Source organism: Cryptococcus neoformans, chromosome 8, assembly GCF_000149385.1.
Source record: "Cryptococcus neoformans var. neoformans B-3501A chromosome 8, whole genome shotgun sequence".
In the NCBI taxonomy this organism is placed as follows: Eukaryota; Fungi; Basidiomycota; class Tremellomycetes; order Tremellales; family Cryptococcaceae; genus Cryptococcus; species Cryptococcus deneoformans.
In genome coordinates, this window is record NC_009184.1 from 1,082,008 (window position 1) to 1,107,870 (window position 25,863).

At 47.7% G+C, this 25,863-nt stretch overlaps 10 protein-coding genes across 10 annotated transcripts; 4 read left to right on the top strand and 6 right to left on the bottom strand.

Moving 5' to 3' along the window:
• Positions 1 to 109: 109 nt before the first annotated feature.
• Positions 110 to 1,809, top strand: CNBH3890 (hypothetical protein; the record flags this gene model as incomplete). Its single annotated transcript, XM_768844.1, has 10 exons — positions 110 to 306; positions 358 to 417; positions 471 to 535; positions 598 to 694; positions 757 to 829; positions 879 to 1,048; positions 1,100 to 1,404; positions 1,462 to 1,549; positions 1,604 to 1,699; positions 1,752 to 1,809. 10 exons carry the CDS (start codon positions 110 to 112, stop codon positions 1,807 to 1,809), a joined length of 1,209 nt encoding a protein of 402 aa, XP_773937.1.
• A 134-nt stretch (positions 1,810 to 1,943) lies between these two features.
• Positions 1,944 to 2,938, bottom strand: CNBH3900 (hypothetical protein; the record flags this gene model as incomplete). The annotated part of the gene is made up of 4 exons (XM_768845.1): positions 1,944 to 2,011; positions 2,072 to 2,266; positions 2,320 to 2,525; positions 2,598 to 2,938. 4 exons carry the CDS (start codon positions 2,936 to 2,938, stop codon positions 1,944 to 1,946), a joined length of 810 nt encoding a protein of 269 aa, XP_773938.1.
• Positions 2,939 to 6,056: 3,118 nt separating this feature from the next.
• On the top strand, positions 6,057 to 7,760 carry CNBH3910 (hypothetical protein; the record flags this gene model as incomplete). Its single annotated transcript, XM_768846.1, has 2 exons — positions 6,057 to 6,410; positions 6,489 to 7,760. 2 exons carry the CDS (start codon positions 6,057 to 6,059, stop codon positions 7,758 to 7,760), a joined length of 1,626 nt encoding a protein of 541 aa, XP_773939.1.
• Positions 7,761 to 8,260: 500 nt separating this feature from the next.
• CNBH3920 (hypothetical protein) lies at positions 8,261 to 10,043 on the bottom strand (the record flags this gene model as incomplete). Its single annotated transcript, XM_768847.1, has 13 exons — positions 8,261 to 8,308; positions 8,364 to 8,497; positions 8,548 to 8,849; positions 8,903 to 8,967; positions 9,019 to 9,036; positions 9,087 to 9,211; positions 9,265 to 9,338; positions 9,398 to 9,468; positions 9,522 to 9,632; positions 9,684 to 9,731; positions 9,830 to 9,860; positions 9,928 to 9,936; positions 9,991 to 10,043. The coding sequence occupies 13 exons, from the start codon at positions 10,041 to 10,043 to the stop codon at positions 8,261 to 8,263; spliced, it is 1,089 nt and encodes a 362-aa protein (XP_773940.1).
• A 525-nt stretch (positions 10,044 to 10,568) lies between these two features.
• Positions 10,569 to 11,362, bottom strand: CNBH3930 (hypothetical protein; the record flags this gene model as incomplete). The annotated part of the gene is made up of 4 exons (XM_768848.1): positions 10,569 to 10,592; positions 10,652 to 10,772; positions 10,826 to 11,196; positions 11,252 to 11,362. 4 exons carry the CDS (start codon positions 11,360 to 11,362, stop codon positions 10,569 to 10,571), a joined length of 627 nt encoding a protein of 208 aa, XP_773941.1.
• A 647-nt stretch (positions 11,363 to 12,009) lies between these two features.
• CNBH3940 (hypothetical protein) lies at positions 12,010 to 13,226 on the bottom strand (the record flags this gene model as incomplete). Its single annotated transcript, XM_768849.1, has 3 exons — positions 12,010 to 12,369; positions 12,416 to 12,574; positions 12,627 to 13,226. The coding sequence occupies 3 exons, from the start codon at positions 13,224 to 13,226 to the stop codon at positions 12,010 to 12,012; spliced, it is 1,119 nt and encodes a 372-aa protein (XP_773942.1).
• Positions 13,227 to 14,053: 827 nt separating this feature from the next.
• Positions 14,054 to 15,714, top strand: CNBH3950 (hypothetical protein; the record flags this gene model as incomplete). Its single annotated transcript, XM_768850.1, has 9 exons — positions 14,054 to 14,130; positions 14,185 to 14,233; positions 14,288 to 14,400; positions 14,453 to 14,777; positions 14,843 to 14,995; positions 15,052 to 15,125; positions 15,191 to 15,296; positions 15,360 to 15,518; positions 15,580 to 15,714. The coding sequence occupies 9 exons, from the start codon at positions 14,054 to 14,056 to the stop codon at positions 15,712 to 15,714; spliced, it is 1,191 nt and encodes a 396-aa protein (XP_773943.1).
• Positions 15,715 to 15,921: 207 nt separating this feature from the next.
• On the bottom strand, positions 15,922 to 17,766 carry CNBH3960 (hypothetical protein; the record flags this gene model as incomplete). The annotated part of the gene is made up of 9 exons (XM_768851.1): positions 15,922 to 16,012; positions 16,069 to 16,142; positions 16,197 to 16,453; positions 16,508 to 16,817; positions 16,873 to 17,097; positions 17,153 to 17,312; positions 17,365 to 17,531; positions 17,581 to 17,658; positions 17,707 to 17,766. 9 exons carry the CDS (start codon positions 17,764 to 17,766, stop codon positions 15,922 to 15,924), a joined length of 1,422 nt encoding a protein of 473 aa, XP_773944.1.
• A 571-nt stretch (positions 17,767 to 18,337) lies between these two features.
• CNBH3970 (hypothetical protein) lies at positions 18,338 to 22,455 on the top strand (the record flags this gene model as incomplete). Its single annotated transcript, XM_768852.1, has 19 exons — positions 18,338 to 18,351; positions 18,443 to 18,713; positions 18,792 to 19,332; positions 19,379 to 19,989; positions 20,043 to 20,099; positions 20,147 to 20,261; positions 20,324 to 20,458; positions 20,508 to 20,626; positions 20,674 to 20,754; positions 20,812 to 20,897; positions 20,952 to 21,084; positions 21,144 to 21,222; positions 21,277 to 21,428; positions 21,492 to 21,629; positions 21,683 to 21,760; positions 21,814 to 21,866; positions 21,934 to 22,022; positions 22,074 to 22,117; positions 22,171 to 22,455. 19 exons carry the CDS (start codon positions 18,338 to 18,340, stop codon positions 22,453 to 22,455), a joined length of 3,081 nt encoding a protein of 1,026 aa, XP_773945.1.
• Positions 22,456 to 22,655: 200 nt separating this feature from the next.
• CNBH3980 (hypothetical protein) lies at positions 22,656 to 25,821 on the bottom strand (the record flags this gene model as incomplete). Its single annotated transcript, XM_768853.1, has 15 exons — positions 22,656 to 22,823; positions 22,876 to 23,223; positions 23,276 to 23,506; positions 23,562 to 23,744; positions 23,808 to 24,019; positions 24,078 to 24,163; positions 24,222 to 24,297; positions 24,348 to 24,510; positions 24,565 to 24,666; positions 24,721 to 24,861; positions 24,920 to 25,091; positions 25,142 to 25,210; positions 25,259 to 25,574; positions 25,630 to 25,767; positions 25,815 to 25,821. 15 exons carry the CDS (start codon positions 25,819 to 25,821, stop codon positions 22,656 to 22,658), a joined length of 2,412 nt encoding a protein of 803 aa, XP_773946.1.
• Between the last annotated feature and the right edge of the window lie 42 nt (positions 25,822 to 25,863).

Consider the following 25,863-nt stretch of genomic DNA (forward strand, 5'->3'; position numbering starts at 1 on the left):
CAGAGGCCGCGATTCTTCCGCATCCGGTCATGGGCGCGCATACCCGATAGTCTTGTCTATCTGTTCTCTATTTTATCATTACCGTCTACACATCCACCACCCAGACACAATGCTCATAACACCAGCTATCCTTGCCCTCCCCCTCCTCGCGAGCGCAGTCCCCACGGCCAAGGAACAGCTCGCTTTCCAGGGCTCGATCGGCTCGGCGATCCTCGAAGGCCAGGACATCTTCGCAGCTCATGATGGCTTCTCTTTGGACCTCGGCGAAATGAGACTCGTCCAGTTCTCGGAAGAAGAACCTCCTGTGTAGGTTTCTTCCATATACCTGATATGTCTGTGCTTACATAGATGGTATAGATGGATGTCGGAGCTTGAGAAAATCCAAGCCAAGGCAAAAGGTCTCCGTTTCATGGATATGTTCGTGATCTCTTTGCCACCAGCTGAACCGGCCATTACTGATGGATTATTAGCACGGAGACACCTGGCTTAGGCTTCTCTAGCTACTTTCTCCCTTCCGCTGCCAACGTCAAATATTGTGAGCACGTCCACCGGCCTGCAGATACTCGCTGTTATCGATGTGTACTCATCCAACCACAGCGTACCCTACGCCAGGCAACCACACAAAGACGATCAGTTCTATTATCAAGAAGCTTGATATCGATCACATGAAGGATTTCTTGACCAAGTTTACTTCGTGCGTGATATCAACCCCCAAACCTCCTTTCCTAAGCTAAACCAGAACTGACTCGAAAGCAGATTCCGCACCCGATACTACAAGTCGGACACGGGCAAGGACTCTCAGAAGTTTTTGCTCAAGACTCTCAAAGAGGTATGTCGGGTCTACATTAAGCGCCATCTAGGTCTCACACCACTTGTAGATTGCAAAACCTCACTCCGGTATCACCGTCAAGGAGTTTGCTCATCCTTGGGGGCAAAACAGCATCATCGTCCGCTTCGCTCCTGCTGATCCCGCCAATGAAGACGCACCCATCACCATTGTTGGGTCTCACCAAGACTCTGCCAACATGTGGCCATTCCTCCCTGCTCCGTAAGTGCTTTGAAAGCCGCAGAGCATGAAGATGCTGATAGCTATCTATAGCGGTGCGGATGATGATGGTTCCGGTACGACGTCCTCTCTTGAAGGATTCCGCGCTCTCGTCAACGCCAACTACACACCTTCTACCCCTCTTGAGTTCCATTACTTCTCTGCAGAAGAAGGTGGTCTCCTCGGCTCTCAGGCCGTTGCCAAGTCATACGAGGATGAGGGTAAGAAGGTGCTTGCCATGCTGCAAATGGACATGACCGCCTGGGTCAAAGCTGGTACCGAGGAGAGAGTCGGTATCATTCAGGACTTTGTCGACCCGGATTTGACTGAATTCATCGAGACCCTTGTGGAGGAGTACTGTGAGTCAGCTCTCTCAACAAAACATACTGGGTCCAAAACTGATAGTCGAGTCACAGTGAGCATCCCTCCCGTAAAGACCCAGTGTTCTTATGCTTGCTCTGATCACGCGAGCTTTGCCAAAGCCGGTTATCAATCTGCTTTTGCGTAAGTCATCACGTGCCTACTTGTGCTTTCAAACGCTCTAACCGTGACTTGCAGCATCGAAGCTACGTTCGATGACTCCAACACTCGAAACATTCACTCCACAGCAGACACTATGGACCACCCCGAATTCTCTTTCACGCACATGCGAGAGTGAGTATACGTTTTCAGAGTCGCATGAGATTTGATTAACCACCCCATTTAGATTCTCCAAGCTTGTGGTCGCGTTCTCCGTCGAACTCGCCGGCATCGCTGATCAATAAAGATGTACTTGTACTTCTATTACATTCTTGTCAATAGACCATTCTGAGACTTGCAACTTGTATCTTGTCAACTTCCATGATGTTTTACAACATGTACATTCCGAGTCGGACAATTATGAATACACTCTGCCACGTCATGTCTTGAACACGATGATGAGAATGAGCAAAATGAAAATAAGAAGGACAATAGTAATTGTACTCCCTATAAAAATATATTAACCCTATTGCCAAATTTCACGAGACGACTGAAAACCAAGCTTACCATGTTGCTTAGCCTCATCAGCCACCCTGTCCAAACGCCGTTTAGCCCTTCCCAAGCTCGCCGCCGTTCGATCCATTGCGGTGTCCGTCTCTTCCAATAATTGGTGGTGTACATCCAGCTCCGAGCCAATTTGCAATGAGAGATCGTTTTGGCGGCCGATAGAGTGAGAGAGGAGGTTTAGCCTCTCATCTTGATCTGGTGACATACTGTCAGTCTGTCCTGATCTGGAAACTGCGTCCAAATCTTACCATTCATCAGCATTTGTTGGTTGGAAAGCATCTCATGCGGCGCCAACTCTGGCTCTTCATTTTCTGGATAATCTTTGAATGGCTGGTATCCAACTGCAGGTGCAGGTGGATCAACGTTGAATGTAGGAACGTCTTGCGCAGATGGGGATGCATCGGCAGGAGGGGATAGCGTATCAGGCTGAGGGCTTGCAATAGGGGAAGGCGGTCTACGTGGAAGGAAAATCATCAGCACGAGAACAGACATAGTGTATGATTAAAAACGTTTGCAGTGCACGTACATTTGACTGGTCCGTTTCAAATCTTTAGCCTTTTCTCGCCCTAAATCATCCTCTTCGAGCATTCCTAACAAACGATCATACCGCTCCTCCAACTCCTTCACCTCTTCCTCACCATCATCCCCTCCTTTCCCCTTCCCCTTTTTCCCACCTAGCACCAAACCTTTACTTTCTAGCTCTAGCTGTTCGAGGTCTGAGCGGATGGAAGTCAAGTTGCGCACGATTTGCTGGGTGGAGGACGGGGAGGGTTTGAGGTTGAGCGAGAGAATGCGTGAGCGTTCCAGTAAGAGGGATGAGGTGGTTGTTAGTCGCTGAGAGATGGACGCGGAGGTTGGTGTTGACATTGTACACTTGCTGAACAAGGAGTTGCAAAAAGGTTAGAGTATAAGCAGATGACTTATGAGAATGCAACGAAGAGAGTCAGTCAAGAACTGACAGCGTCACACCATCTCATCATCGTCAGTTAGCGGCGACCGCCGAACTTATTGAATTCCCCCAAGAATTCTCAAACCCTTGCTTTCGTTGGCAGCTGGTCAAAGTCCCTATGAAGATGTGTACTGCTAAAATTGGAGGTGGATAAAGCACGGCAAGAAGAAAGACAGCCGAAGGACCAAGGAGAATCAGAATCAGAAGCAATGCGATGGAGTGCGTACTGAGCACAGAGCGATAGTAATAGGCGCCAGTACGTACTTGCCAGTCACTATTATGTGCGCGGCTGCGTGTGCTTGATTACTTGGGAATAAAAGAAATACTGATACGCGTAGTAGTATATACTTTTTTGTACTTGCTTCTTGCTGCTTGCAATACGACTAATGAGAATAGAAAGGCATTGAAGGGTGCCAGCCCCAGCCACTCTCACTTGCCATCGCCATAGAGAGCATTATTTATTATACTAATTCCGTTGTTCAAAGACGGAAGGAAGGCCGACCCAATATGCCCGATGCCCGCCAGATGCCAAACATCGAATGCAAATTGAAATAAACGCCATATGCGCCGGACACAAAAACAACAGGGCTGGCACAACATGTAGAAGAGGGAAAAGGGAAAGTAATGATAAGGGGAACGGGAAAGGGGAAGGGAAAAAGGGGAAAAGAAAGCAAGGGAACAAGATGAAGGCACGTATCCGAAGCCGGGATCTCCGAACTTAGGTTGGCGCCTTTTTTCCGTTTTTCCTATCATTCCCTATCTTGTTCACATTAATTTTCCCTTTTCCACCCTTCTTTCTCCTTTGTTTTCCGTTCTCTCTTTCATATACCCTCACTTGCGTTTTCTAAGGCATACTAAGGCATTGGCCATGTGGGATGCACTCTCGGTACCTATCCATAGATGCGGAGTGATACGGAGTGCCAACAGACAGTAGTAGTGATGCTGCTACTTCTTCGCGCTGTACGCTGCATTTTCGTTTGCTGTATTCCGTGTCGCGGTTACAGTGCTATCTTTAGTCCCGAGTTTTACGGCGTGCGATTTGCAAATTGCAAGATTAAGGGATGAGAGTAGAACGGGACTGGCACAATCTAGAAGAGCTACCACCGAAGACCGAAGATGGAAAACCGACGTGCTAGGGACGCAGAAAAGTGCAAACAACAGGTTACGCCTAGAACGGCGATCGTTCAGGAAGAAAGAAAACAAGGGAGAAGACGCGAGAAGACAGGATTCCAGCAAGTTACTAACAGCATGTTGCACAGTACGCTACCTGGCCCGTGAGGAATGGAACTAAAGGCGCTACTACTTGCACTTCCCTGTTGTCGTCTGTCGCTAGTCTCGACCATCACCCTCCACCAGATGAGGATTTTGCAACATCTGCACATAATAAATACCGACAGTCGCTGCTGATGCGATGGGCACTACTTCCCGGCGGAAAGGACGTATCAATTGAGACCGACGCTATTTGTTTCTTGGACCCTTGGTCCCAAATGAACCCACGGACGACAAGACTTTTAGTAGTATTTTCTCTCTGCCTTCTTATCCCCTAAATCTGCTTTTGCGTCTGGTGTCGGCTCTCGATGGAGGCGAAATTCATTCCCCTTTACTTAGCTCACTAGACCCACTGCTAGATGCTTGGAATTAGATCTATACCGAGGACGTCGGTTTCAACGTAATTATAGAACAATTACGGACTACCAATGGCAAGCAAGACACAGAAATTCCAGACAACAGAAAAGCACAACGATTGGCAGCAGTTGTTTCAATCAATTCTAGCGGTTGTAACGGCCTTTTCATTCCTTGTCATTTCGACCATTCAACACCCGACCCATAATAGCGTGTCGTGATAACCTTGGTATTATTGAGCATCAGCAGCGGTCTCCATCAGTTATGCAGATAGTAAAAGATGGGAACACAGACTTTCTTTGTCTTCTTCAGAATGAATGAAAGGACGACCTCCTAGGACCTAATGCATCTGTATTTCTGAAGTGAACGAGACAGCTTCTCTTTTCTCTTGTCTATTGCTCCTTGCCTCTTGTCGGTTGGCTTCACCACCGCCATAATTGTACACTGTACGCGACATACACGCAGAACACTGCTGATGACGGACGAACGACGCTCCGATGCTGAGAAAATGATCTGGCGGCGGCGCCCGGGTCAACTTTATCGGTGTTTACGCCACCTGTTTCAGTTCCGTAGATATGCTCCGAGTTCCGGTCCCGCCATTGCAGGGATTTTCCATACGACGCATCTAATGATCCATATCGCGCCAACAGCAAAACTTCTTTTCAGCTCAGCCATCCATCCGCTGTCCGCTGCTTGGTCGCCTCTCCAGACAACGGCCCACCAGCCAGCCCCTTGTCTCCATCCGCCTGCGTTCTGCGCTGCTTGACATCATCTCAATCCCAGCCGGTCGCAGCTCTCACAAGTTTCAGGGAAGGCACACAGCTATCCCCTTCCCATCCCCCACTGTGCGTCATACCATCCTTCCATCTCAAGCCGTTACTTCATTGACACACTTTTGGTATTGCTGGTCATAGCTCTCCTGCGCTGCTATCTGTGTCGAAATTCCGGTAGGATCGTCGGTCACTTACCACAATCATTTCTCCGTCGGCAAACCCGGGCGTCGTTTTCGGTACCTCGACAACTTCCAGTGCCGGATAGCATTCATCGTAAATATCTTGGGTCTATCACGTCTTGCAACATCACGTACCATATACACGTTTGGATCCGATTAAATATCCATCCTTTCGATTCCTTCTCTCATCTCGCTGACGACGTTCTGATCCGACACTCGATTCCCAAGTGGCACGCATTCCGGTGGTCGCATAACAATTTCATTTATAGTCATCACGCGTCACCCATCCATCTTGCCTGAGCTTCTGACGGCCACCGTGCGACCCTTATTGAACCAGTCTATTGGCACCCTTGCAACACAGGTTACTGCGGGCTCTATATTGTTCAATCTTTTGACTGTCAATATTTCCTGTGATTTACCCAAAACATTCCAAGCATCTCCCCGCTTTCTCTGTCTATGATATGGACCAATCGTCTGGCTCTTCATCATCTCGCCATCTGCCGTTTGGCGGTCCTGGGGCACGAACAATTCTAGACGATGAACCAGGTCCATCCTCTCTGCCGGATTCACAAGGGTACCCTGAAAATATGTATGAATCACACCCAGACGGTGCCCAGCAATTATCCCAGCAGTCAAGAGAGACCCACACTGCTTCACCTTCCCTAGACGGACCGCCAATCAAGCGCGTAGGGGGCAAGGCAAACGTCTCATCGGCGTGCGGGCCCTGCAAGCGGGCCCACTTGGCGTGTGACATTGGACGACCATGTAAGAGATGCATCAACATGGGTAAACAGGATCAATGTGAGGATGTACCGGTAAGTCTCGTTTTTTTACTAATTTCCCGTCGATCCTTTTCTACTCTTCCGTTGGTCAGCTATTGATGGCCTTTTCAGCACAAGAAGAGAGGAAGGCCAAAGGTCGCAAGACCGCCGCTCGGAGAACCGTACCATCGAACATCTAGGCCAGTGCCAGTGGCTGCCGATGCTGGTGGAATAGGCAGATGGAGAGGCCCATCAGTCTACGATCCGTCTTTCGTGCCGAATATGGACGCCGCACCTGGTCCTTCCATGACTGGCAGAGTATCCCCCCGCAGGGCCAGCTCGTCAAGCATGGACGCTTCTGCTGCTAGTTACCCCACTCCTGATCCTACCGCTCATCCCTTCACCTTGTTCACCACTACAGACTTCAAAATCTTGCGAGCTAGTCCATCCTGCTTCTCACTGGTTGGCTACCACCCTAACGAGTTCGTCAACCTCAACCTTCTTGATTGGATTCATCCACAAGATAGACACTTGATTGACATGGAGAGAAATAAGCTGTTGGCAGTACCGTATGTAGAGGGACAGTTGAGGTCTGTCGAAGTGACCCAGGCGGCAATCACCCAAAGGACCGAATTGGAATTGTTGTCACCCGCTGAAGGAATGCGTGAACCCTATCCAAACAAGAATGTCCGTGTCCTTCATGTGGATAACCGCTTTAGCCCCTTCAATGTCCGACTTCACCTTGGCGGCGGGCTTGGTGCAAGCCTCTGGCAACCGGTAACTCTAGGCAGAGTGTATCTGGTCGTTTCCTTCCTTGCGATCCCTCGCAGTCATCATTTCCCTCCCGACGTACCTCCGGTACGACGACTTTCACAGATAAGCCCTCCAACACCTATAACCCCAGCTCCTGGCATGTCGGGTCAAGGGCTCCCAGGTTTCTCTTCCATCGCTGCCGGGGTTGACGGCCCTCAACCACGATACGACCAACCCCCACCACAAGTATACTACCCCCCACCGCAACCTCCAACGGCTCGTCCACCACCACCTCTTTCAGCACAGCCTTATCCCTCCTACCCACAAACGGCCATGCCGGCTAATGCACCCATGTATCCCCCTCGACGGTCGTCTTCGCCAAACTCTGCATACCGTACACCGCAAACAGCCAGTTATCCTATTAGCCCTACAGAGTATCAAATGCAGCCTGGATTTTACCCGCCTGCTGGACCACATCCTCTTGGACCGCCTACAGTCATTGCCGGTGGAGAGTACAGACGGTCGAACTATGAGGAGTGGAGGATGGCGCAGCAAGCCGGTGCACCCGCATCTCTACTCCCTCCTAGAGATCACGCGGCGGTCACCGGTGGATCTTCAAACGATGCAACGAGACGAACTTGGGAGCTATAAGATCGGCGCAAAATGGTTGAGATGCCCAATAAATTTCAAATCCCCAATGAAAATTTTGGGAAAAAAACAATATGATAATTTCATGGATTAGACCTGTAATGAGCACTTGATAATGTCTTGAATGGAAAAACGGTATTATTGTAGAGTTTCACGTATGGTTAGTAGAGCAAACGCGTCGTGTCATGACTTATTAACGCTTTTCTGTTGTTAGACGTGCATACCCCTCCCAGTGGCTTTTGCAATGATGATTTGGGAAATTACAGTGAAATGAGACATATGTATGAATATAACCTTTACGCAAGCGGATACCAAAACCAAAGCCGGGGGTTAAAAAAATGGTTGGGAGATAGTCCCCTCTTACCAAGACAATTATAAGGCCAGACTGTGAACAGTGGATAGGTTCTCATGTATATAACCATCGTAGACCTTGAACTTGTCGCCTAGTCGTGTCCTTTATGATAGAAAAATTCACAGCAGTCGCGGCACACCTCTTCGCACAATTAAATGGAGGCGGGAGCACCTGGTTGGATAACATCCTTCACGTCCTCCTATTATAAAATCGAGGATTAGCACAAACAATACCAACGACATGAACACACTGACCTGAGCCGCCTCTTCCTTGAACGCTTCCACTTCCTTCTTCAACTTTTCCTGCTCTGCCTCGGTCTGACCGTGGATAGTGGCACTGTGATCTTGGAGCCTGTGAACAGCCATCATACCCAAAACTGCCTTGCGGACTAAAGAGGTGTAAGTTCGGGTTCTTAAAGATTGGATACGATCAACTTACAAGTCTTCTTGGCATCGAAGGCGGCCTTGACGTTAGGCAACAAGTCAACACCCTTAGCCTCAGCGGGCTCGTCCTTGGAGGCTTCAACGTCTCTCAACCAAGGATGGTTTAACAATTCATCGACAGTAGGTCGATTTGTGGGGTCGACAGTCAAGCAGTCACGCACGAACTGCCTGGCGGTTTCAGAGACACCCCCCCAATATTCGACAGGTTCGAAGCGATAGTCGCCCTTGCAGATGGCTTGCATTTCTTCATATTGCGAGTCGCGGTCGAAGGGGGTATAGCCACAAAGGAGGAAGTAGCTGTGAGCATGGTGAGCACCTAACGACTGCTGCTTGAATTAGGGAATACGCACGTGATGACACCGATGGCCCAAATATCCACAGGCTTACCATGACCGGCCTTTTTGAATATTTCAGGCTATTTGAGTTTGTCAGCTTGCGAAGCCCAACAGGGGTACAAGATACTTACAGCCATGTAACCAGGGGTCTTGGGAGGAAAATCAGCCAAATGCTCCCCACGTATATGAACCCACTTACACCACATGTAGTAGTCAGAATGGCAAATTTATCGTCATCCAATACTTTGGACAATCCAAAGTCAGCCAACATGAGGTCCGCATCTTCGGCCTTGGACTTGAAAAGAATGTTCTCCGGCTTCAAATCTGTTCAATCATGGTCAGCGTGTCGACGGGTTAGTCCATATAGGCTCACTCACCTCTGTGAACGATGCCTTGGTCATGGAGGTACTTGACGGCTGATGTTACAGTTCGCACAATATTGGCAGCATCCCTTTCCAAGGACGTCAGCTCCATACAACAGATTTTGAACAGCAAGCGATTGTGCCTCACTTCTCAAAGTAGCTTCCCTTGGCACAGATCCTGTCGAAAAGCTCTCCACCGGTACAAAGGTCAAAGACAAGCTGCAAAATGACCAGTCAACGAGCCACTCCCAAGTGAGCTTTCTCCTACGTACATAAAGATTGTGGGTAGTCTCGAAAAAGTCGTGTAGTTGAACGATGTTCTTGTGGCCAGCTGAAACTCGCTTAAGGACGGCAATTTCATTCCGGACCATATGCTCTCGGCCCTATTGACATGCTCAGTAACCGTCATGACCGATGGGTCACTCTTGACATACCATCAAGAACTTCTTATTAAGTACCTTGCAGGCGTAGTATTCACCGGTCTGTGAAGCCAAATATTAGCCTAGCTTTTATGACTCACTCGCAATGGCTCCGGAGAGGATGTTGAAGCGCAACCATTACAGCGTGGAAGAACACGCACCGTGATGTGAACACATTCTTTGACAACAGCGCTAATATAAAAGTCGAGTGCATGAGCTTGGCCACTACGGTGATGTATCCATGGGAAGAAGAACTGACTACGTTCCACTACAAAGATAACAGATCGTTAGCGGAGCTCGGCATTTGAGCGGAGCTGCTCACCTTCCTAGTGTCTTTCCAGTCTTGTACTGGCAGGGCACAGTCTGAGGGGCCATGTAGGGGTGACTGACGGTCTTGTGGGCTGCGGCGATAGAGGGGTGAAGTATGAATATAAGATCGATATGAAGATTACAGAGGATCAATGGCAGTTGCATGAAGGGATTATTAGAGCTAATTGACGGGGAGCTGCTTGTCGCCTGGCGCGTCGGCCTCCGCGACCAACCAGGATGCGGTGTAATGCTCGCAGTCCATCAAGCATAGCACAATTATGGATGGTTCATTTTGGACCTTAGATTCATGCATGACTACCACAAGGCTATTGTATGTTTACATATTTGGCCGGTACAATCCGAGAGATCGTCAAGAAAGGACAGAGGACGCTGTGTTGTTATGGGCTGCGCGCACTCCTCAGGATGGGAGACCAACATGCGTTGTTGCCATGGGGCATCACTCAGAAAAATATGTGTCATGCATACAGCTACATATATTGCCATTTCCTTATAATCAATTTCCCTGCACCACAATCCCGAGGCACTATAGCCTACCACACCGCGTCCAAGAAAAAGTCAGCAGGGACTCACCTATACTTTTACTTTTTTGGTGTCCTGTACGATATAACGCGGTCAGAAACAACTTTTGAACGTGCAGCAACAAATAGACGTACAGGCTCAGAGGCCGCATTTTGACCCTCTGTTTCCTCCACCACTGGCGGTTTGTTTGACCCGAACTTCTCAGCACGCTTCCTCTTCTTCTCCTCTTCAGCGGCAAGCTTGGCGGCCAATTCACTGGGGAATCTATCAGCATTGACGGTCGCGTGATCTTTCAATAAATCACGTACGGGTCAACCTCCTCGGCTTTTTTCTCCGGTTTAGATGCAGGCTTTCCGGCTTCCTTCTTTTCAGGCAATCCAAATTTGGCCGCCCTCTTGGCAAGAATATCATCACTCAGCCCAAGAGAGTCCTTATTAATGGACGCAGCTTTTTCTCTCGTTTCAGCTGGTTTTGATTCGGCCTTTTCGGTCTTTGCAGGCTTGGTAGCGGAGGGTTTGGGCAAATTGAAAGGGATACCGAAGCGTTCAGCTCGTGCCTTCATAGCTTTTTGATCAGGGGTGAGCTCCACTTCAGGCTCCGTAGAGGGAGCAGGGGCAAGAATATCGTTTGTTTCAGCAGCAGGCAACTCTGATGCGCTAGCATCAGAAGTGCGAGGAGGCTATAGGGCAGGTAATGTCAGTATAGAGGGATTGACCGGCGCCAATGATACGCACGTCAATGAGTGAAGTATCAGGGGCCGCTGGAGCGGTGGTGACCTGTGGTATTGTTTTAGGAACGTTTGTGCCGCTTATAGGCGCATCAGGGTCGATCTGCTCATTCATCATCAGCAATTATTCTTCTCTGTGAAGACGATTCAACTTGCCAGTTCTTCCTGAGGTTCTTCATAGGAGATGTTGTTCTCAAGAAGCCTCTTGACCAAATCATCCTTCTTCCCGGTCTGGGGTAAGTGATATTTGGCAAGTAATTCTTTGAGGTCTGTAACCTTGAGCTTTTGGCTGGACCAGAATCAGTGGATCCGCCGGAGGACATGATAGAGTATTTCACTTACAGCCTGGCTTCCATCACGTATGTCTTGGTTTTTATCTTAGTACGTGCTCCTTGGAGATTGTATATCCGTGGTCCTGGTGCGAAGCTGCCTGGTGCTGTAGGATGGATGGAACGATGTCGAAGATTGAACTGTAACGAACAACACCTACGGTGGTGGGGTGGGGGCGGGGGTACGCGTGATCCCTCGACCAACGGTGTTTATCCACGTCATAGTTTGCTTTTCCCTTTTCATTATTATTTTATCATCATCATCATCATGTCATGTTCATCATCAACAATCATATGGGCAATACTTAGGTTTCAGCGCGATATGCATAAGAGAGACCATGAACGCAAGCGTTCTTATACTGTAATCCTTGTCCTTGTGGCTACGAAGGAAAGAGTCACTCCTCAGCAGATTGTTGACAAGACCACTCTTCATCTCTCAGAGTCTAGCCTGTAGATCTTCTTCATCTATTCCACTAGCTGCCACCCCCATCGGCTTCTTCCCTGGCTCTCTGACTTTAAATACTCCCTCTTGACATGTCACTGCCAACAACTTTCCCTTTGCGCTGTATACTCTTCCTCTTGCCACGGCTCTTCCACTTGACATGTCAGCCACTTGCGATTCCATGACATGCAATACAGGCTCTTGATAATTGAGATCTGGTGGTAAAGGGTAGAAGTGCACTGAATGGTCTAAGGAGGCAATCAAGCCTATTTGAGGAGTAGACGACATGTTGAGACCGATAGAGCGCGTTGCAGCACCCACGAGTTGATAATCGGTCAGGTAAATGATCATGGACTGTGAACTGTCAGACGACCGTTCAAGCTAAGTGCACGCGGCTTACTTTATACATCTCTTCGCTGATTGTTTCATCAGGATCTATGCGTGGTCGATACCACGTCATTCGGGTGGTGGGTAAACCATTGAGGTAATACTCTTTTGAAGATGGTACTCCCGGAATCTTCCTGGCAACCGAAGTGAAAAAGGGTGCTGAACCTCTTTTCTATGTTGTTCTTAGCATTGGCGTCAATTTGAGGCATTGTAGTACTGCTCACCTTTGACCAGTTGTCGAAATATTCCCATTTCCATCCTAATTCTTCTTTACTTTTCTCCTGCACTAGTCTTTGGAGGAAGACTTCGTTCTCTTCGCATTGATCCCAGGGTCTTAGTTCCTTTGGGAAGGGCATTTGAAAGCTCTGCTTGACCTCGAAGCTTTCACCATTCTTCTGCGTAGGATCTTCATCCCACGGCTGAGTCATTGCTGTCAGACTGTGCGAGACTTTGATAGATGTATGGTCTTCAGACGACGCTGAGGACCGTTCATATAGCGATTCATAGCTAGCGAAGAGGATGAAGAATATTCTCCCATTCTGCCATCCCCTCACTTCCCTTCGGCAGTATCTCTGGCCCTCAGCAAGTTTATCCACCCTATATTCGATATCTCCGTCTGGCAGTGCAGGGTGTAAGAAGTAGCAATGAATGCTATGCAAGCCAAATGGAGATTCAACAGTCAAAAGCGATGAGCAAAGGGCTTGCGAGATGACGAGACCCCCGTAGATTGACCTTGCCCCTGGAGGTATCCAGGTGTCATGAGGGATGAAGGTAAAGGACTTGTTGGGGTAGGGAGAGACGCTTATGCGCGAAGCTAAAGACATTCCGATAAGTCGAGCAAAAGTCTGTGAAGAAATGAAAGAAGCTTTCGCCAAGTCATTCCTCTCCTTGACTGTTATTGATATGGTAGACTGAGACGAAGTTGCAGTCCGTCAATAGATTCATGAAAAAAGTGATCCATCTCCGTCCCCGGCGGCGGCTGAAAATGGCCCAAATAACCGGTCGGCTGATGAACGGTAAGATACGTCGTCTCACCCATTGTTGACAAGTGCTTGGGAAACATCTTCTCGTCATGCATAACTTATGCGTGGCTTGCGGATAGAGTAAGAGGTCTATCGTCAATTCTTTTTGAGGCTGATAGGATATTTGGTAAATGCACAACCAAAAACAAAGATTTCAGACTTCGAACAATGGGCATTTCGGCCTGCATATTATGATGTCATTTTGTGCTTTAAGGCACATGACAACAAACCGCTGAGATGGCCGTTCTCGCACAATTGACAATTCTTGGACTGCAATAGACTGTCTTTCCTGCTCAAAGTCTTCTCGTGGCTGAAAACTTCATTATCCTCTTGTTCCACTAGAGCCGTGTGGTTGCCTTATTCCCCAACCATCGCTGGCACACATTGCTTCCATGTCGATGCTAAAGTCGTTCATTCGTGTGAGGCCTCTGGGCCGAACCCACCGATCTATTATCCCTACTCAGCCCTTTGCTTCTGCCCCAATATCAGCGGGACACAACCTGCATTCAACTGAGTCAAAAACAATTCCGACTGTCAGACATATCCCTTCATTAGCCCGTTTTCCCAACAATTCGCTATCAAGGAGTTTCCACTCCACAAACAGGCGGCAGGATGTTCTGTTTGTAGCGATGCCGGCCTTGAAGAGTGGCTTGCTCAATATCACAAGGTTTAGCCTTCTGTTTCTGCCATTTGCAATTAGATACAAGTATGTCACAGCATTCTGATTCCCCTTTCAACTGTGAACTAATGCGATCACCAGGTTGTGGAAAAGATACCGACGGATATCCCTTTTGTTGCTACAAATCCCTGTACGTATCCAAATGCACTTGCATCTTCATGAGAACCGTCATTTATCTTTGCAGATATTCGCGATCTGTATAATCCTTGCATTAGGATTAGATCAAAGCCCACGAACGAAAAGATGGAGACTTCTACTCATGTCTGAGCACGAAGAGCTTGCGTGGTCAAGACGAAAGTAAGAACGAATCCAGTATCCCCAGAGACCTTTAACTAAAAGTCGAATCCAGGCAAAGAGAAATTCTTCGTAACGATGGCCATAAGTTGCTCCCTCCAGATGATCCTCGATCTCGTCAAGTCGCTAGAGTCACCACTCGCCTCGTCACCGCATTGGAAGAAGAAGACCGTCATATCGTTTATGGAGCCAATTGGCCGCCCAAATCGCAAGAACTGTCCCGGCTGATCTCTGAACGAGAAGCCTTGATAGGAGAAGGAGACAGATATTACCTACCGAGTGGTACAGCTAAGAGTACATACGTACCCTACAGACCGCCTACCAACAACCCTTTGAAACAGTTTGAGTCGCCAGACTGGCGCGTGTATGTGATAGATTCAGTAAGCTCATAAACCTTTTCGGGAAACTGTTGTTTCTAAAGTCTGACAATCCCTTTCGGTGTTAGCCTGAAGTGAATGCCTTCGCCCTACCAAGCAGAGATGTTTTTGTTTACACCGGTCTCCTTGACACACTGCCCGGGGATGATGTCATGCTGTCTGCAATCTTAGCCCATGAGATCGCTCATGTCGTAGAAAGACATACGGTTGAAAATCTAGGAGTAAGTCTTACAGTTATTTGAGATGGATCTTCCAGCGCTGACTTGAATGATCTCAGTTCTTGAATCTGGCGACTGTGGGATTTGACGTCTTGCGAGGATTGGCCTTTGCATTTACCATCTCCTTCCCATTGTACGTACTGTTGAAACTGCCTGGAATGCTACCTGATGATCGCTCATACGAGTGCACGAATATAGTATCACGGACTCAGCCGGGATGTGTATCAACTGGATCAACAATGTCCTCGCCGACAGAGCTTACTCTAGAAAACTTGAAATGGAGGCCGATGCTGTAGGCTTGGAGGTACATATGCTCTCGAATTGAGATCAATAAAACGTGTGGCATGTGCTGATAGCGATCAATCAGATCATGGCGACCGCAGGATACGACCCTAGGGCCGCAAGCGACTTGTGGGAGCTTATGGCATGTGTGGAGGACGACGCAGCGGCGATGGGACAAGGGATCAGTGTCGAGAACCGGTTCACTCTGCTTAGGACGCATCCGACAAGTGACGTTCGACTAAAAGTAAGCAATTGGAAGCGTACGCATTTTTTACTTTGTGCCCTGACTGGAATTTGATTTCTAGGCTCTCAGCAAGGATATGGAAGGTGCGCTGAAGATTTGGCGGGACCATAGGAGGAAGCGTCAGCCCAAGAGAGTGGAGAAAAAGCAGGAAAAGAAGGATAACGTCCCTGAATCGGACAAAGCTGTATCGGAATAAGGATGGTATTCCAGAAGATAGCATGCGGTCGTTATTTAGCATGCACTTATTCGTGGAAAATTGTTTATATGTATCACCCGCAAATTCTCAATTTGCATTGGACAGTTGAAGTACAACGCTCTTCCCTTGACATATTGAAATGATACACAAGTTTGGCACCATAATCGCTACACCCCCGAAGCATACGCCCCTTATCAGATGAACGGCTTATCGACCGGTAAATTTCCTCTCGAGATAACGAGCAGGGATGTAGATGAGACCGACGACGACGAAACCAATCTCGAACGCAATATCGCCGCTAATGAAGATGTCAGCTTCCTTGCATAACAACTACCTTCTAGAAAGGGTACCCACGTTCCCTCAATCTTCCTAGCAATCCATCCAGTCCACCAACTCTGAGCCATACCACCGGTCACCACAGGGATACCCTATATTATCCGATCAGTTCGCAGCCACTTTCCACAAATGACAGCTTTACTCACACAGATGGCGGCGAAAATGGCGGCAAGTCCGATTGGCAACTTTCCAATCTGATTCCAGATCTCCACAGGATAAGTTTTCCTACTCACTGGTCCTCGGAAGAGGATGGGCTCGATAAGTGTCGGAGGGATGTACAATGCACTCCAGTAGGAAAGGACAGATGAAAAATTTTCCAAGGCGGAATAGAACTTGGATGCGCCGCAGATGGCGATGGGGAGGTAGATGGCAGATACGACGAGAGCGAGGAAGTATCGAGGCACTATAAGGAGATGGTTAGACAGCAGTTAATAATTTGAGGGGTGAAATTACGCACCTCGGACAAGCCATGGGATAGCGACCTGACCACTGAGACCGGCGCTGTAAATAGTAGGAGCGGTATTGGCGACAACACTCAGACTGAAAAGTACCATCACGAATCGAGATGCGCCGTTACCGTTGCCAGTCATGGTATAGATGAGATTAGGGACACCAACGTTGGACGCTGTTTCCCAGTCGGGGATGGAGTACGCTGCGAGCTGACAGGCGGCACCGAACATCTGGCAAAGGATCATAGGGACAACCATGCCAACATAGACACAGAGGAAAAGCTTCCAACCTGGAGTCTGGGGAGGCAAGCTGGTTGTCTTCAGACCAAAACTGATTAGCGACGCTTGGGCAATAATGGACCTTGAGACCTACAAAGTCACTAGCTAAACTGGTATATGTGATAGAAAAACCGATCAAACTGGCACCATAACCCAAAACACCGCTAGCTGTCACGGCGGTCGCAGCCTTGGCCACATCGGACTGGACGAGGTGAAGTTTGTCACCAACAACACCTGCAAGCACGACATAGAGGATGACCATGACAGGGAAAGAGGCAAGGGAAACAATGTGTAAAGCGTTGAGTCCGACAAACGAAAGCTAGGGGAAAAATGGGTTAATGCTGCGATAGACAAGAGGAATGTAATTTACGTACGATGAGAGCGATGAGAGCAGCAATAACAATTCCGACATCCCAGCTCATGGTAGAGTTAGAAGCCAAGGCGAGACACTGTCCAGCAAGGATAGCAGTGAGAGCCATGAAGCCGATCATGGTGGCGCAGTTGAGTATACCATAGATAAGAGCCAAGCCATAGCTGTGACATATGTGTCAGCCAATATCCTTCATTGAAAAAGAATAGGACCTACCCCATACCGTAACGAGCTTGCACCATTTGCCTCATACCCGTCTTGGGACCATTGGTTGCACAGTAGGCAACCGGCAGCGCGGAGGCCGCCGTAAAAAACACAATGCACAGGCAGCTGGTTTTCCAGTCAAGGCCAAACAACGAAGGTCCGATGACACCCTCTGAAAACTGAAGAGCGCGGTTAGAGCAGCTATTGACGTTTGAGCGGCAGACATACTGATAGAATGTTGGTGTTCCAAGCAGCCCAAAGGGTGAATTGTGGCAAATAGGTCCATTTGTTCAACTCGTCCCGTTCCTGCGTGGATCAGCATCTTGAACGGGGACATCATGTCAAATGCCTCACATTTTCTGGTCTAGGATCAATACCCCGTTCTTCTACACCGTGCTCTACCAGAATATCCATAGTTCTCTTTGCCAATCCGACCACGCGCTCGCCTTGCCGGCCCTTTTTCTTCACAAGTTCATCGCTGTACTGCGGTAAATAGTCGACCTGATTCACGGATGAACTTTTTCTCCGATCTTTGAGCTCGTATGACTCGCTGCTGATCGGTAGTGGCTGTATTGGCTCTTTGAGATTGTGGGACATGGTAAAAGTCCGTGGCCTTGGAGGGAAGGACAGTTGGCAAGAGGGTGGGTGGATGTGGGACAGAAAAGAATGGAGTGTTTATCCTTTTTGGGGCTTATCGAGTCCGATTAATCGATGGAGGACCGGAGAAGCGATTTTGTTGGAAATTATCGATGTTGGATGTCACCTGCACTCGTGCCTGCGGACATGGCCGCCCCAATCGGGCCGAAAACAATAAATCATATTAATTAATTGCCGGTGGGTATCCTCCTTCCGTCAAAACGTGTGTCTCTGGATGAACATCTCGTCATTCAAACAATCTTTTGTCTAAAAGAACTCCCACGCCATATATCTATATTTTACACATACCAGGAAATAGCTATGCGCTAGCACCCAGTCCTGACAGACAATGAAGTTCGGACGGTAGGTCTCTCTCACGCTATCCCAGGTGGCGTCCTCTCCATTGACGAAAAACAAATGCTCACGAAACATTTACTTTCTTTCAAACTCGCAGTTATCTACAGGAGAATCTCACTCCTGAGTGGAAACGGGCGTACATCGATTATCGAGCCTGCAAGAAAGCAATTAAAGTCATCGCTGCTCGTCTAGGGCAGATCAAACAGGAAGAAGATGTAGACGGAGGTGGTAGCAGCTCGGGGCCGGATGACGACCATGGCCCTTCAGCACCCCAAATAAAATCCCCGGATACATTGAGAGGGTCTAAAGGGTCTTTGCGCAGTAGATTGGGTACTGCAAGGGACACACCTCGCTTGGCAAGATTTTCGGTGAGCTTACGTTCCGAACATGTCTGTGATGTAGGTCTCCAATTGAGCGCTAATTTGTTTCATTGCCCTCCTAATCAGTCAAGACCTTCTGAAAATCAATCTCCAAACTATGGGTCAACCTTAGAATCACCTCATCCTCATCCTCCACAACCTGCCGTCAGCAACCCACCACCTCTCGATCTAGGCGAGCCTGGAGTGGATGATGACTACACACCTTCAACCGACCTACGTACTGACGAACTCCATCTTGCCTCAAATCCTGACCAATGCAAAGACAGAAGCCATACACCTAATCCCAAGAAAGGCGTTGCCTTTAGTCCAACTGCAGAGGAAATTGGAGGTCAAAGGATAGATGAATTGCCAGAGACATCAACCCGGTCACAATCCAGTGAAGATGGTAAATCTTCCGATGGTGTCGTGCAGAGTGACTCCCGAGAACCTTTGAAAAGAAGACCTGCAGATCTTATTGTGAATACGGACAAAACAGCTCCTAGTCCAAGATTACTGGGTAGAAGTGGCAAAGGGTTTTTGACCCCGAGATTATCGAGTATCAGAGGCGATGCGACACCCACGTCAAGAGGCAATAAAAGTCCTGCCAGGAGTCCAGCCAGAAGTCTTAGTAAGTATTACAATCATTTGGAGACCGTTTCACTTATCTCTTCTAGGGTCTATGACGCTCCCTTCACCTGCTCTCGGTATTCGTACTACCGCAACTTCTGCTCATCCCACTGAGACCTTTGACGACCTCTACGACCGCATGGAACGCGATGAAAAAGCATTCTTTGATTTACTTCAAAGGCAGCTCGACAAAGTTGAAAAGTTTTATGTGGAAAGGGAGCAAGAAGCCATCAAGCGCGCACATGATCTCCGGGTCCAATTACGCGAGCTTGCAGACCATCGTAAGCTCTATCATGAGATTTATCCCGAAGGTATACCAGAGTGGGAAGCAAAGATGGGGAGGATTTTGCCAAACGGCGTACAACCAAGGGCACCAGCTTTTACCAAAATTCGGAGCCGATTTAAATACACATTTGACGACAGGGAAAACACCTCTTCAAACCCTAATGAGAGGCCCAATGGAGATCCGAATGTGACGTCGTCAGGGTCCCAATCACCGGTCATGAGCGAGCATGAAAGGCAGCATCTGCGGCAGGCCATGGCAGAGGACAAGGAACATCAGACGTACAGCCCGGAGAGGTATCAAAAATACAAGAAAGACCTGAGGAATGCAGTATTGGAATTTTACCGGCAGCTCGAGTTAATCAAGAACTACAGAGTGAGTAATATATTCTACTATCTGGTATATGGCTGACCGCCGCACGTTCGTAGATTATGAATCTCACTGGCTTTAGAAAGGCCTTGAAAAAGTTTGAAAAAGTCACAAAGGTAGGTCCCGCCATCCGTTCCGCGAATTTATCTAAACATTAAATTAGATACCATGCCTCGAGATGTACACAGACGAACGCATTGCGAAATGCACATTTTCAAAAAGCGAAGCTATCGATGATCTCATCAAGCAGTGCGAGGAACTTTATACAGTTCATTTTGGTGAGCCATGAATGTTCCGAACTGTCCAAATAATTCCCACTGATTATGTCAATTCTTTTCAGAGCATGGTGATTCAAAGAAAGCTAGGGAGAGGCTTCGTAGACAGCAGATGGAGAAAACACATTACCAAAGCGTCTTCCGGTCAGGTTTGATGCTCGGTATCGGGCTCCCGGCGGCTATAGCAGCTCTTGTAGAAGGTAAGTTACATCTAAATGTACGTGCCGTCGGGAACTGACATGATTCAAGCTTGTCGAGATGAAACTCGGAGAGAGATCCCTAGCTGGGAAGGTTTACTGCAAGCCTACGGCGGACTCTACTTACCCGTCATTTTTGCGCTGCTCTTTGAGCTTAATTTATGGGCGTATGTCCGGGCTAGAATCAATTATGAAGTAGGGCTTTGTTTTGAATACAGATCAATGTACCGAAACTAATTGTGCGTCAGTTCGTCATGGAGCTTGCAAGACCTGCCATCGATTACCGGTCTTTCATGGAGGTGAGCAGTCTCGATACCACTGCCTCTGGGCTTTGCTGATATCTTGCAACAACCTAGATACCTGCATTCTTGTTCTTGACCCTCAGCTATTGCTTCTATTTCTCCTTTGCTCGTGTAGGAAGCTCAAACATTGATCCTACGACGTGAGTCCTCAAGACATACATGGAAACAATGAAAGCTTACTAGATACCGTGCAGATGGCCAGCTGCATGGCTTATATTCTTATGTGTGTTCTGGCTCAATCCTCTCCCGGTACTTCGAAGGGGAACACGATACTGGCTTCTGCGAGTCATGTTTCGAGTTCTTACTCCAGGCTACAGCCGCGTTGAGGTACGTGCTGTCACATTTTTTTTTTACGAATCAGTGCAGTAAATTGATTGCTCTTGCAGTTCATTGCGTTCTTTCTTGCCGATGAACTCAATAGTCTGGCCTACTCTCTCCAAAACATCTACTTTATCGCCTGTTCATGTGAGTTATTATCGATTACGTTGTACAATCTAGTTGACGTACTTTTACTCTCAGATGCCAACAAATGGCCGGGGAATATATTTACCGTTTGTCCGGCCGGTAGATCTTGGCAATATGCCATTTTCCTGTGCCTGCCGGCATTGTCGCGTCTCATTCAGTGTCTGAAGCGTTATCATGACTCAAAGCTTAATATTCATTTGATCAACGTAAGTGTGACTGTCTTCTGGGAACGAGCATGTTTGTATAGTAATCTGGCATTGTGTCTGCAGGCTGGAAAATATGCGAGTGTGATTACCCAACAATGCCTGTTTGTATGGTGGAGGAACAAAGGGAATAACGACTCCGGAGCCTCATTCATAATCTGGGTCATTATTGCCACAATTAGTGCGATTTACACCTGTAGTTGGGTGAGTGTTGTACTAGCGAACCTCATGTCCGATGTATCTCACCTCCATTCTAGGATTTTATTATCGACTGGAGCTTGTTCAGACCAAACTCTGGACTGCTTCGTAAAGACCTGGGTTACAGTCGACGATATGTAAGTCTTCACTATGAAATTCATTTGACTTACATTACTGAACCTATTGGAAGGTGTACTATTTTGCCATGGTGTCCAACTTTTTGATTCGATTCGTCTTCGTTTGGTATGCTTTCTCACTTTTGCCTGGAGGATCGTACAGCAGTACTGAATAAGTGTTCTTCCATTATTAGGTATATCCCGTTTTCCACTCAAAACATCCGATTACGAAGTTTTTTCTTCTCGCTGGCAGAGATGCTCCGTAGATGGCAATGGAATTTCTGTATGTGCGGAAGAATCGATCTTGAAATTAATATGCTGATGCAACACGAAGTTCGTGTCGAGACTGAACACCTTGGTAACGCCGATGCCTATCGGGTAGGTTCTTGCGAATACATGCGAGAAAGAAATGCTTATCATATGTGTTTTAGGTTACTCGCGAGATTCCCTTACCGTATCGCCGTGTCGATCGCGATTCGGATGAGGAATCAGATCCTCACGAAATCGAAAAGTCAAAGGGCCGATCAGGTCGCCACCATATGTCAGTCAATCTTGACCGCCTTCGACGCAGTATTCGGGATCGTAACACCGATGAAGGACGGGGGCCAGATGCGTTAGATGCGGGTCCAAGGGGTCACGCACCAGAAAGAGATTATGAGGCCAGAAGGCCTGGGGATATACAAGAGAGAGTCCCGATTGGTGAACAACGAGTGTAATTGTATACATATTATATTAGCTTCATTAGCATGCCCATTTGATGGCCTTTTTACGAATAATCATGAGTCCCCATAGATAACATTCAAGATACGCGATCGTATGCATTGTACATAATCATGAAATTGGTCAAGTGCAAGAAAACAACAAACTATCCAGGTTGACGTCTCCAATTACCCTTACCCAAAGCAAATATACTTCATTACCAGAAGTCATCCACGTCCGCCCCCGCCCCTTTCTTGCCACCTGCCGAAATCTGACGTTGATAGAACTCGCTGACCTGCTCAGCCGTTGTGGCTTCGTCAGCAGACTTGTCGTCTCTAATCCTGATAAACCGAGGGAAACGGAGCGAGATTCCTCGAGAATCGATCTACGCGCCTTGTTAGTCCTTTTGGCACGGCACAATGGATGATAATACTCACTACACCATGTGCCGCCGCGTAAATCGGACTTAAACTCAAATCGGCTGTTAAGACCTCCCAGACCACTCTGGGCTCAAACCATACATCCGGTTTGGCTCCTCCAACCTCTATATCTCCTCTCACGACTTCCAGTTCTAAAGGTTTAAGTAACTCGTAGAATTGTGTGAGGATTTCCTCGGAGAAACCGGTACCAATCTTGCAGATAGTCTGATAATGTTCCGAATCGGGATCATAGCACGCGAGGAGGAAAGCGCCATAGACTGCTGTACGTTTGCCTTTGCCATGATATGCTCCAACGACAACAAGATCGAGAGAGTCTCCAACACCTGAAAGGTAGTCTTTCTTGAGCTGCATATGGTCAATGTTAGTGATCAGAGTGATGGAAAACTGCGATACCTACCTTGAGCCAATTCATACTTCTTCTACTGGGCTCATATGTTGATGACTCGCTAGTGAGCATTTTCACCATCAAACCCTCACACCCATCCTTCACACTTTCTTCGAGCAATGCCTGGATCTCTTCTGTCGTGCTTCCATCTGATGACTTGGCAAACGCAAACTCCGATTCCACAGGTTGGAAATGCTCTTGTAGGAGCTGTCGTCTTTCTTTAAGCTCTTTAGCGAGAAGACTCTGGAAAATGGTGATTCTTTCAGCTAAAAGTCACACAGAATAGCGACCCACTAACCTCTCCATTGAGATAGAGCAAATCGAACGCAAAGATATGCACCCGCACTGTGATGTCCTCGGCCTTGACGTCCTTTCGCTTTCGCCTACTCAGGTCTTGGAAAGGAAGAATCTTCTTGGTTTCCAAATCATAAGCAACGGCTTCGGCATCGATGACAAACGTCTTGGCAGTAGGTTTCATAGACTAACCCATTACAGTCAGTATCTGAGGCGAAGAATGTTTTTATGAATATATCCATATCCTCACCCTCGGTATTTGATCCACCAGATCGGGATACTTGGCACTCATGTTTTCCGAATTTCTACTAAACACAGAAATGGTACCATCTTCCAACAGGTGGACCTGGGCACGTTCTCCATCGTACTTGTACTCGCAAGTGAATTCCTTGCCTTCGAAACGGTCAAGGACCTCTGTGATGGCTTTCGTCGGCTTAGCAAGCATAGGTTTGAGAGGAACGCCTGTGTAAGTAGCGATGATTAGCAAATGTGGGATAGGATATTTTGTGGGGAAACTCACCTGGAGTAAGTTTACAGCGTTCTCTCAAACCTTCTACGCCTCCTTGGAGAAGAGCAGGGATTACCAGGTCGTACGATGGAAGCTCACTTGCGGTCAAGGTGCGTTAGCAAGCCCGTAATGACCATTTGGCAAGAATTTTCTCACCTATAGACAGCTTTAACAGTCTCAGCGCCCTGTTCCAGCATGATAGCAAGTTTTTCAGGTGGCGGTTTTTTGTCACCTAACGTATACAGATTAATTTTGGAGAAGGAGATGGAGGGAACGGCCCACCAATTGTCTTCAGGACGATAGCGTGAGCCAAGGCAACCACGACTGTCTTGTCGGCAAGACCGATTCGTAATTTTCCTTCGAGGGATCGGATGATAAATTTGGCCTCGGTGCCTTGGCAAGCAGCAAGGAGTTTCTTAATAATGCCTACTTTCTTTGCTTGTGACTGTATTGATTTGATCAGCTGTGGAGATAGAGACAAGTAAACACAAATACATACCGCGTTCCCGCTAGCCTTTGCGATATCAGTGAGACATTGGAAAACATATGGTACTGTCAAAGGTTTGGGTTTGAACATGGTTGATTGAGTGTTTCTAGAGTTCTAACCTCAAAGTCAGACGCTACATAACCGACATAGCTAACATGTCACACGTACCATGGCAACCTTTCCGAGGTCTCCTTCCTTCTTTAAATCTTCTTTGATCTTGGGCATAGCCCGCCCTGTGCTCTCCGCAATGGCCTTGATCAATAATGATTCTCCAATACCAAGTTCGATACCCATATAGTCGGGGCATAGCTAAAATCGGATCGTCAAATCCAGTGATTGGTTATGACGTGAAAATCGAGATACTTACCCTGTTGATACAAAGATAGACCACTTTAAGGAGCATAGACCCTTTGGCGTCTGTGGCTGTATCTCTCTTGGCAACAACGAGTAAAAACTGGGTTAAGAATTCGAGGATCTCTAATCGCTTAGTCGTAGCCTCAATTTTTTCGAACGTTGATACAAGAGCGGGATATGGGACACTAAGGTCGATCAGTCAGTAGAGCTTCAAACAATGAATGAACGAACTGACGCTTCGCCGTCTTTCCAGCCCTTGTCAGCCACAGGGACAGACTTTTGATTCTTGGTAAAGATTGAGGCCCTAAACCATATTAGCTAAGTCTTTGGAGTAGAAAGCGTCCAAACTGACAGTTTGACAGCGGCCTCTCCCTCCTGCTTATCCTCAACTTCATCATATATCTCATCCTCCTCTTCCTCATCTTTCCCCTTTTGTTTCACCTCGTCCGACATTTCGTCGTCATCCTTAGGCTCAGGCTTCCGTGTGGCTTTTGTGAATATTGATGCAAGTGGTTTTTCACCCTTGCTCTTTACTTCTATCTTCTTGGCAGGTGCTTTAGATAAAGCTGATGAAGTCTTGGGAGATGGTTTTTCTTTCTTCTCTTTGGGAGCAAAGATAGGCGCGACTTTGGATGACGTTTTTGCAACTTTCCGGGGAGGCTCCGTCTCTGATGATACAAATCAAATTAGTGAAGCTTACATATGCTATTTATGAGTACTGACCTTCATCAGATAGATGAGAATGTTTGGGAGACGAGACTTGCTCCTTAATCACAGATGGACCAAGTCCTTCGTCCTCGTCATCCGAAAGAATAACCGTCCTCTTTTTCCTGATATTAGACTTAACTGGATACTCTATGTCTTGACTGTTGTCAGCTTTATTTTCTCCGCTTGTGTTGTAGACGCACCGCTCATATTCCTTAATGTACGCGTTTTATCGAAGACGTGAGTTGAAAG